At 41.8% G+C, this 11801-nt stretch overlaps 1 protein-coding gene across 1 annotated transcript in view; it reads right to left on the bottom strand.

Annotated features, from left to right (window-relative positions):
* LYRM4 (LYR motif containing 4) overlaps positions 1-11801 on the bottom strand; it is a gene marked incomplete at both ends in the record, with an annotated part of 63356 nt that overhangs the window by 36052 nt on the left and 15503 nt on the right. Inside the window, one exon of the mRNA XM_008586769.1 lies at positions 6908-7028. Within this exon, the coding sequence (XP_008584991.1) occupies positions 6908-7028 (121 nt within the window). The remainder of the gene's footprint in view (positions 1-6907; positions 7029-11801) is intronic.

Genomic DNA, 11801 nt, shown 5'->3' on the forward strand with positions numbered 1-11801 from the left:
AAAAAAAAAAAAAAAAAAAAAAAAGAGAGAGAGAGAGAGAGAGAGAGAGAGAGAGAGATCAGAGTATAACTCTTTGTTTTTACAAATAAGAAAACTGAAGGCGCATAGATATAAATTCACTATTTCAAGCTTCAAATTACTTAAGCTTCCTACTCTCAAATAATACCAGTGTCTGAAGCATTTAATTTTATTCTCCCTAATTAGAAAAAAAAAAATCAATGACTTCCTATAATTCATTTTGAAGGGAAGGAGACTTTTTATTGTGAAAAAAAAAGAACCCCATAAAACTTACCCTCTTAACCATCCTTAATGGTTCAGTAGTATTAAATATACTCGAATTTTTTGAACTAGATCTCCAGAACTTTTTCATCTTCCCAAACTGAAACTCTGTATCCATTAAACAACTTCCCTTTTCCCTCCTCCCCCAGCCCTTGGCAATCACCATTCTACTTTCTGTTTCTATGAATTTGACTACTTTAGATAACCTTATATAAATGGAATCAGATAGTATTTGTCCTTTTGTGACTGGCTTATTTTACTTAGCACAATATTCTCAAGGTTCATCCATGTCGTAGCATGTAACAGGATCTCCTTCCTTTTTAAGGCTGAATAATATTCCATTGTATGCATACACCACATCTTTGTTTATCCAGTCATCAGTGATGGACACTTGGGTTGCTTCTACCTTTTGGCTACTGTAAATAGCGTATAATACTTACCATATATTTTAAATGCCTCTAATATAGGAATGAATTGACTTCTCTTAATTCCATCGAAACAATAGCCAAGTAAATTTTAGAAATTCCCCCAAACTACCAAAAAGGTACTTAAGCTAAACATATACATGTGGGGAGATACAGGGTACACTATCACTTTTCCCCTAAAGGACCTAAAACAAACATACCTTTTCACAGGCTGTTCAAAAAGGTTGAGAACTGTGGATAAGATATCACTTGTACTGAAGTTCTAACCACCATCTGGGGCATTGGAGTGGATACTGCAGTGACTGACAGTGACAGAAGGCAGTCACTGTTCACTAGCCTCTCCTTTCACAACAGCACATTCAAAAAGTTATTCGTGTATGTTTCTCTTGAAAGGTTGTTTAAAAAAGTGAACCATAAAATAGCCAATAAAAGGAAAAATAAACATGGTTTTAGAGACTCATCTACCACCATCTAAAATACCAAAAAACTGGGTAAATTGCTTTACTTTTAGCAATCTACAAAAATAATAATTAAATGTAAGTTACAAAACACTGAAAATGTTTTACCTCACACATATACACACTGTATTAACAAAAATGTGTGCTACATGTAATATCAATCCCTTTCTGATTATCTTAATGGCTGAATATAATGCTTGCTCTTAATCACTTACAATGGCAGATTCGTAACTCTGAGTCTAATACATCCAGTGTTTGAGTTGCTTAATTAAAGAAAGCTCTAGCTGAGGAACAGTTACTGTGGTAGTAAACAGTGACCACTAGAAAGCTGATGGTAAGATCATTATGACTCCAAAACCCTGACATTATCTAGAATCCAGACCATATCCAGTTTATCTTCTTACTGTACAAATACTATAGTAACAATACATTTCTTCATTCAAATACTTAGATTACAGATAAACCTTATTTTTCTGGATGTAGTCTTTCTATAAGTGCATATCTTAGTAATCTGTAGTCCTTGGTACAGTAAACAAGGATTATTTGGATGCACATTTAGTGCTAAATCTGCTAGCCTACTTAAGTTAGTGGTTAGGAATTTCACAATACAGACTAGCTGTTGCTTTCCTAGAGAGTTTGGATTCGCCTGGTTAACCACACTATGAAAAGGGTCTGTGAAAAACACCCCTTCCTCTCTAAGCCGTACCCTCACTCCCCCCAAGCAACTTCTGTTACCCAGGTTTGCTGCTATGGGGGAACCTAGAAGAACTGAAGGGTCACTTTACTCTGATGAATACTGATCACATCACACAGCTGTACATGCATCCAGACTTTCCACATATATATTAGTTTCCCCAGGTTTCAACATAGAGTTGTCACAGATTTAAGATTTAAGTTAATTCTCCTGAAATCATGATCTTAATTCATGTGTTCAAGGAATCTTATCAAAATACAGAAATCTAGGTCTGATGACTACCCCGTTGCTACACTCCTATTTCCCATTCCCATCAGTCTTCTACTTCCTCCGTCACAGACGTGCAGCTATCAAGCTAGACTTATAACAAAGATTACCACTCTATTTAAAAATGCCTGGAAAATGTACTCTCTTTGATGAACGCAAAGCCTCTATGAACCACATGGGGAGGGAAGGCTCCCAGGTGATGCTGATGCTGCAAGTCTTAGAAGAAACTTGCATTTAGCAAGGTGCTCGTGCACAGAAAGTCGTGACACAAAACAAGGTATGTTATGGTTTTTTAAAAAACAAAGGGGAGTGACAAACTGTAGAGCTATAATAAACCGGGACGATTAATTGGTGGTTATTCTAACCTTATAAATAGGAATCAGAGGGAATAGCTTTAGAACAACAAAATGGAACAAGGAACAAAGACAAAAAGCAAAATCGGGCTGAATTTCTTGCTCATCTTTCTGACGTGAAACACTTAAGAAGCTGTTTATTGTCTGAGGTAGAAATTCCTTCAGTAATTCCTTGCTGTCCAGATTGTTTGAGAGCTTTTTGTCCAACCCTACACACAGTCCACCTCTGTCCGTCCTTTCTGGCTCCATCACAAAATGCCTCTCCAACCTTTCTGATCCCACCTGGGAAGCAGATAGGGAAGCGAGGTTTAGTGGGGGCTAGTCCAGAACTTGCTTTCAGCAGAGAGAAAGAACCCATAAGAGCTGCAAGGTCAATCTGTCTTTACAGAACCATCTTATATGGAAATAATGGCAGTTTGTCACCAGGTAGAAGAATGTTGCTGTTAGTTCTGGGATATGATATGATGCATGCAGCTGGAAAGATTTGAGATTGACAGACTGAACAGTAATTTTCAGGAGGAGAGTTGGTCCAAGAATATTAGGAAGAGGGCAAGGGTGTGTCTGGCTTTTACTGAGTGGGCCATAATCATGGAGGATGAGTCAAAGGAGGCTGACTTGCTCACCATGAAAGAAAAACAACCCGCCACTTCTTGAAATGAGAGTGATCCTTACGAGCTGCGTGGAGGCTAAGAAGAAAAGCTGATGCTGTCTAGAGTCCTCGGGGTTGCCATGATGAAGACGAAACACCTTGCACGTTAAAGATATAACGGCAGAGTGAATGACCTTTGAGGAGAGGCTGAACCAGGCCAATATGATCCTTAAATCTCTTGGGAACAAAATGGGAGGATGACTTAAGAGTCTCGTTACTCTTTAGTTCTACTGACTCAGGAGCTCACGTCCTCGAACTTCTGAGTTTGCTCTAAAGCATTAGGAGACCTGAGGTGGTACCTGGCCATGTGGCCTTGGACAAGCATCAAGCTTTCCTGCACCGCAGCGTTTCTACCCAGAAAAACAGAAGAACATTTTTGTTCAGAGACTTCTTCAGAAACTGCACAATCTCACTAGGCTTCTGGTGGTGGCATGAGCACCACAACTGACTGAAGAGCGACTGGAAGCAGGGAAGCAGGCAGTGTCGCGGGTGGAGGATTTCAGTTTGAGCTCTGCCTGTACGATGTGTGCTCATCCACGGGGATGTGAAGCTGAGATCAATGCACACCCTGGTGGGTGTGGCTTGGGCCCAAATGCTCAAGTGGAAGAGGGACTTGATGTGAAGGACATCACAGCTCATGAGGGTAGTATGTCAATATCCTCATCAGACTTCCGTCTGCCTTTCATGGCTCATTCCTTAAGGAAGTTAAGTTCTGGGTGGCCAACAAGACACCAAGATTTTGGTGGTACAGACCTTGACTGAGGTGTATGATCTCAGGGGACATTCTTCACGCATTCATTTAGTCAATGAACACTTACTAAGAGCCCACTCTGTGCGGGGCTGTCCTGGACTATGTGGGTGATAATAACAGCAAGCACCTGTCATTATGTGCCAGCACCACTCCAGAGGCTTTTCATATGTTAACTTATCTGTTCCTCGCCACAACCCACAAAGTAGAGCTTATAGTCACCTGCATTTCACATTAGGCACTGAGAGGTTAAATACGTTGCTCGAGATCACATAGCTAGCAGGCTGAGTCGGACTTCGAGCACAGGCCCCAGAGCTCATGCTGTTACCTACCAGGCAGCAGTAACTATGACAGGCAAGATCCCTGTCCTCATGGCCCTGCTGCCCCACAGAGGAGGGAGAAAATAGACAAAGCAATGTGTCATGTTATTTTAGGTACTGATAAGTGCTCTAAGGAAAACTAAAGCAGGGGAAGGGAAGGCGGCTGTTTTAGACAGTGTGGTCAGGGAAGCCCTCCGTGAGAAGGTGAAATCTGAGCACAAGCCTGGAGAAGAGGGGAGGAGAGCTATGGGAAAGTGTGGGGAGGGATTCTCCAGGCAGAGGTGAGGACAGGCTGGGTGTACACCAGGGGCAGAAAGAAGGGAATTGAGCTCATTTGAGGAGGGAGACGAGAGCAATGGAGGGCCTTGTGCAGATCTTACTGTCAGGTGCTAATGAAGCTCCTGAAGGGTGTTGAGCAGGAGAATAACCTGATCTGATTCTTTCCTCTGAAAATGATCACTGTGGCCATGTTGTGTGGAGAACAGACACACAGGGAGGCAAGTTAGAAGGCTGCCACAGAAGACTGTGTGAAAGAACACACTCTCTACCTCATTTTAGGCCTTCAGATTAAGGTCAACCTATTCCAGCTTGCAGTAGGGTGGCTTGGGGAACCCACCACATCTTGTACTATAACTATGATAAATATTGCACTTGGATTCAGGAAGTCTTGATGTGAGAGGGAATTGGGCAGAAACTTCCCAGCCGCTGACATATAATTGGATAAGTAGTTCTCCGATGGAATGAGAATGCTTTCATTTGTCAGGGCCTCTCTGAGGAGGTGATAACATGCCATTGTACTAGGTCATGGCAGAACAAGTCCTAGCCCTGCAAGCAGGCAGCATGCATTCCCCCACCAGGAAGGTGCAGTCACCAGGCCGTCCTCGGGAGGGCACCCTCACCCTGCACACCATCCAGCTGCTCCAGGATGTGTTGAGTCTGGAGTGTGCATTCACTAGGGATGTCGGGTGAGGCCACGATCTAGTCTTTTTTTGTTCTGAAAGGGTAGTTTTAGCATTTGATACCAAGAAGTGACACAGATAATTAGACACAGAAGAAACAGTGGCCCACAGATTATTTAAAAGCCCCCTTTTCTATGCAGATGATACTCTGATCAACTTTACACTAAAGAGGGCCGAGCCTGTGGCACACTTGGGAGAGTGAGGCACTGGGAGTGCAGCAGTGCTCCCGCCGCGGGTTCGGATCCTATATAGGGATGACCAGGTGCGCTCACAGCGCTCACTGGCTGAGCGGGGTGCGGCCGGTCTCAAAAAGGACAAAAAAAAAAAAAAAAACTTTACACTAAAGATAAAACCAGCCTGTTTTGGAGATACTTGCCAACTTCTACACAGAGAAAGTGCCAAAGAACTAAATCTTTCTGAGTTTATGTAAAATAAGGACACAGGCTACTTGTTTTTCTAAGTTCCACTGCTAAAGGATTCCATAAAATTCAACCACGGGTGCCTGGAAAATGCCATCATTCTAGAGTTTTCAAAATGTGACTCACATCTGCCACTCTCAAAGTATATGTAAATGTGCAGATCAGTTTCTCTTCCTGGCTCCTCTATTATCATTGCATGCTTTTAGTTAAAGATCATTTCCTAGGCCTGTCCAAACTTGGCAAAGTTATTCTATTGCTAGATAACTGTAGAACTCATGGAGGAGTATTAGAATCTGAAATGTTATTCTAGAAGGGACTGTTCCATTATGTAGGAAATATAACAGGACTATTAATCTTGACATAAAATACAAACTACAGTTTTTAATACTGCTGCTTTTGTGCATTCTGTTTAGAGCCAAGCATGAAGAAGCGTCGGGGAAAGACTACAGTCTGATGTAATGTCAGCCAAGCTGGCTTTCCAAAATACTTTAGCAGAACTTAGGAAAACAAATTTGCTTCAAGTAAGAGAGTAAAACAGAGGAAAGCAGAAATGGAACTTACGGCATGAGTGTTGCAAAATCCAAGAGAAACAGTGAAAAGGGTGATTTTTTAGAGGTTTGGTGAGAAAACCAATTGATGGATGGCTACTTTAGCCTTTGATGCTCTAATTACTTTTGCAGATGACAGATACATCACACCACCCAAGAGACCATGCTGCTGCGGATGTTCTACCCACTCTCAGGAGAAACAGAAAAGCACAAATCAAGGTGATCCCTGCACTGCTACAAAATGAAAACAAAAACACCTTCCAGGGTCCTTTACAGGGTCAGCACCCAAGCAGCTGTGCTTTATACCACCTGCAACTGCACCTGTACCTGCTGTGTGGTAACATAATTCAAGTTCATCACCCATGATGGTGTCTTCAAGAAAAGGGCAACATTATGCTTATCTTGAATTATGATTTAAGAACACTAGGAAAAGGAGGATATATTTATTCTGATGTATGTTCACATATAAATGTGCAGTACATCTTACAAAGACTTAAATTGGGGAAAAAAAGATATATTGCAGTTTGTCATACTTAAAGCATCAACGTTTATTAAACTATGAGAACCCTGCTTCCCAGAAGGATGCATTCCATGGAAATTCTAGAAAGCTGGTATTTTCCTCATGTTCTCCCTAAATTTGATAATATGAGAGTTCATCTTTCTATGTCTGTATTAGTAAAAGGAACAGAGTTTCATGATCCTGTGGTGTAAATCATAAACACCAAAAGCAGTGATGTCGAATCAAGGGGGACATGTCAAGGCTTAAATCTCTTAGTGAACCATCTTACCTGTCGACGAATTATTTCCAGGTCTCTTTTGGCTTTATTCACTAGGGTTTGAATTTCTACAGGATCCTTTACATTTTTGTTTTCTCTGAAGGCATCTCTTATCCTCCTGACAGCATACGTTCTAAAGGAATTCAGAGAGAGAAAAAAAAAAGAAAAGGTGTCAGTATGTCTTGAGTCTATGCTTTTAAAAAAAAAAATGAATTTAAAATATTTTGCTTTAGAATTAATGGTCTAATATTCCCCTATGGATAATCCACTTTGATCTTTGCTCATGGGACAGGCCAATTCATTACTATTCTGGGATGACTAAGCAAACAGATTTAGGAAGATAAATCTACTCCAAACGAGTCATATACAAATGGCAAGCTGCTACTGAAATGCTCCTTAGGTTTCTGGCTTTTTATTCACGTCTGGCTTCCCTCCATTAACTTGGATAATTAAACCCTTATTGTACAGAGAAAAATTAAGAATTCAGACTTTAAATGATACAACACATATGCATGTACCAAAACAGTGATCAGCTTTCCAACCCATGTCCCATCTTTTGGCTTTCACTTTCCCTTCAGTGACAGAAATGTAAGGCTGTGGTCCATGTCTGGAACCTACTATAGACGGAAGTGTGGAATGATGCCAAAATGCTTTTCTTCATCTTGAAAGTACATAAATCTGCATACAAACACTTGCCTCCCATCCCCCCACCACATAAAGATCATGTGCAGTACAGGACAGCAGTTCAAGAGCAAAGCTTTCGAATCTGACAGGCTGGGGCTTGTATCCTTGCTCCAGTTTCTACTGTTTGTGTGAACTTGGGCAAGTTTCTTTACATAAGGCCATGCTTCCTCATCTGTCAAAAAGGCAGTTTTGCTCAGTGCTGCTGGAAGGATTAGGCTTTATGAGTGTCTGGCACAAAGCCTGGCGTACAGTAAGACTCAAAAAATGAAAGCTATTCTTTTATTATTATTCTTGTTATACCTTAATGCAATTAGTATCCCCCCTCCTCATGTCATGGCCTCACCTTTGTGTGGCATCCTCAGGATTACACCACTGTGCACACAGGGTGGAGTGGTCTGAATAATTAGCCACAACATATGACTCAGGAGTCCTTAACCAAGACATACTCTCACGCTTAGATGGGCATAGCCTTAACCCTCATGCCCACCTCATCTACTCCAGACTGAGACTAAGGAGAAGCAGCCCAAGTCAGATACAGTTTTCTCTACTCATGATCTCAGATTGTTCGGCATTTACCTTTAAACACCAGGTAAAGAGTCCACGTGATACTATTAGTGATACTTAGCAATAGAAGAATGGAAATACACATAGAGGCAAAGAAACAAAGGGGAATATCAACTTCCTTGGGAATTATGGTGGGGAGGGAGGGTGTTAGGAGATGCATATAACTTACTGGGAAACCTTAGAGAGAACAAACTTTGTTTTAGATAAACTTTTCTAAAGTAAAACAAAACTCTACATTAAAAATTCAGATGTCAAAAAAAAAAAAAAATTCAGATGTCAAGTCTACTTACATCTAAAAACAAGATTAAAATGAAATCTTGTAACATTAGGAACCATAAGGAGAGAGGAAAAGTTAGGAACTTGCACTTTCAGAATGTAAGACTCTGCTGAGACTCTGATGTTAACCCTACTTGAACCAGCTGGAGTATCTGTAGAGGAGCTTCAAGTGTTCAGTATCAAGCAAGCTTAGTGGCTACGATTATTGGAAATGAAATGCATGTACTAGCAGATACTAGATAACTGTGGCCCATTCACTTATAAAGGGATGTGGGAGGATTTTACTAATAGAACATATCAGATATAGATTCTCCTCATGTGTAGCTGCTAATCTAATAAGATTTTATTTTTATTTTTATTTTTTTTGTCTTTTGTCGTGACCGGCAATGGGATCGCAACCCTCGGTGTTGCGCCCGTACCGGACCGGGACCGGCAACGGGATCGCAACCCTCGGTGTTGCTCCTGCACCTTGCTCAGCCAGTGAGTGGCCGGTCTGTATGTGGGATCCAAACCCTCGGTGGGAGCGCCACCACGCTTCCCAAGCGGCGCACTGTAGCAGTGCGCCACCGGGCTGGCCCTAATCTAATAAGATTTTAGATAGCAGCTAGGTAAGCTAAAAGCAAGTTCTGGGGCACTTTCTCGCACAGCACAATGGTTATTTATGTAACACAATATCACTGTTCTTCCTCACACCCACACATTCTTCTGCAAAGCACTTTCTTTTTTTGCAGTGATGGGAGCAGAGAGGGGACAAAATGATTTAATTCTAATACTGTGTTCTATATGCAGAATTGGTTTTATAACATGAACAGACCTCAGGGAATCATCTATTGTTTTAATTCTTCATTCAGTATGTTGCATGGGCTTTTTGGAAAAACCAAATGTGCAATAGCAGTCATTACTAAACTCTTTTCTAAAAGCTAGTGACAGCTCTGAATAGCTAGAAAGAAAGGAGTACTGCCTGAAAGGTAAAGACCTAAGTTCTTCCAAAGTTTAAGGAAACTAGAAGAGAGCTTAAGTCACTCAACCATTTATATCAATTGAGCTTAAGGTCCAGAGGTCTAAACATTTTGGTATATATTATTTGTTTCCTCTATTTTCCAAAGTCCCTACCTAAAGAAATGAAGTTCTAGATTGGAATGAAATGTGTCTAAAGCAATCAATAGTTGTGGTTCAAACTTCAGATGCACCTTTGAAACTGGTTCCCTCCTCTCCTTGCTTCTCCTCCTCCTGTACCACTTAAAGCAGAAGGTGTTATTCTTGTCCTAAGAGAAGGCATTTCACTGGCTCAGTACCACAAAACTACTACTGTATTAACAGTCGTCTGAATTCTTATTTCAAATGATCATAATTTTGTGAAGGTAACCACAGATCTAGTTGAATCCTTCAATTCTGTGGTAGAGGAATAACCACCAATTATTTCAATCCTGCCTCTGCCCCAGTTTTTATCACTTGCATTTTTATTTTATTTTTTTATTTTTTGCTGGCTACTTAGGTAAACCATTTATTCTCAAACACATTCTGGCTATCAGCCTCTTGACCATATCACTGAGCAGTAACATCTCAAAGAAAAATGTTCAGATGCTGCAATAAAAATGGCAGTTGGCACAATGCACGATGCATTGCATGGGGATGATCCTAATATGAGTCAGATGCTGTTTGAAATAAGGCATGAAAAATTAACAAAGAAAGGGCAACAGAATCAAATATGAGGAAGCAGACTGCATCCACAGAAATACTAAGGCTACACTGCTCGCACAAACACTGCTCTCCCTCCCCTTCCTGAAGCTTGGCAGATTCTTAGCGCTTCTTCGTGCAGGCAATTCCCATTTGACTTTCCTTCTCCCCAGCCTTTGCCTTCTGGTCTGCCAGCAGATCTCAAGTGTCCACAGGTTCTACTGGATGTCCTTTCACCATCGCAAGACCAAACTCCTTTTTGAGATTCCTCCACTCACTCCAATTTCCCAGCTGTAAAGCCACACGACAGGCAGTAGGGAAAGCTCTCGAGTGCCTGCGGTCCTGTGTCACTTCATTCCCTTCCAGCACCACTGTCAGCCAAATGCAGGTCATAATCACAACCTCCCAGCACTTGGAGGCTCACATCGGCTTTAGCATCTGAGGCGTGATCTGGAAACCAGCTAATGTAACACCTCTCCCTTTCTGTCATTCTTCATTAGCATCCCAATGCTGGTTTCTCTGCACACCCATCCTGCAAACACATCTGTGCTTTTTCCTCTCCTCTCCAACCCCATGTCAACTATCCCAGTAACCAAACAGCTGAACCCTTCCTACTGGCCTCTTTGGGGCAAATTCCCACCTACCCTCAACTCCTTGGAAGGACATGTGCTCCACCTACTTGCCTTAACTGAAATGTGCCTTGCCCCGGAAGTGCTTCCTTTACAGTCACTAAGGTAAAGCTGCTTTATTCTAGCATGCCTCCATAGCCCCTGGGGCCAAGAAGACAGTGCTGGTGGTTCTTGGATCCTGCTGCTGTTTCAGGATCATCGGTTCACACTTCTACATCTTTGAGGCCATGCCCCCTGACTACATACCATGCTGCAGGCCTCCATGGCAGTTATCTGTTCACTTCTGGAGGTCAAGTCTCAAGATTCATCAAGCCTTATTATCTGAAGAGCACTCGGCACATACACAGACTCTCAATTTAGGTAATTAAAAAAATTATCACAATTTTTAATAAAAATAAGATCTTTTTCATAATGAGATAAAGATAGCATTTGCAATCTTTTACTGAGGTTATCTACCTTTGCTTCACTGGTGGAGGGTTTCACAGTCAGCTAGTTTCTCCTCTTGTTCTTTGACCTACTAGCTACTCCTTCCTAGCCTCCTCTGTGGGCTCATCTTACTCTACTGCCCCTCATAAGTTGTTTTCTCTAGGGCTGGTATATGGGCCTCTTTTCTTTGTAATAAATCTCTGACATATTGCGTGTGTCCAAGGTTTCAACTCCGCTACCAATATTTCTCCCAGGTCTCACATCTGAGGTCCAAATCCATATAACCCAATTGCCTTTTGAACTTGTCAACTAAAGTACAGATTCATCCAGTGATCACATTCAAAAGTGAAGCCACCACCTTCCTTTCCCCTTGCCCCCAATGGCCAGTATTGCTTTCCATAAAAGCAAGCGTCTTCATGCAGCCAGCCACCCAAGTCAGACACCTGGAATTCATCTTAAATGCCTTCCTTTTCGGCCGGCCCGTGGCTCACTCGGTAGAGTGCGGTGCTGATAACACCAGGGCCGTGGGTTCGGATCCTATGTAGGGATGGCCAGTTTGCTCACTGGCTGAGCGTGGTGCTGACAACACCAAGCCAAGGGTTGAGATCCCCTTACCGGTCATCTTTTTCAAAAAAAAAAAAAAAAAAAAA

This window comes from Galeopterus variegatus, unplaced genomic scaffold (genome assembly GCF_000696425.1).
Source record: "Galeopterus variegatus unplaced genomic scaffold, G_variegatus-3.0.2 Scaffold4110, whole genome shotgun sequence".
NCBI lineage: Eukaryota > Metazoa > Chordata > Mammalia > Dermoptera > Cynocephalidae > Galeopterus > Galeopterus variegatus.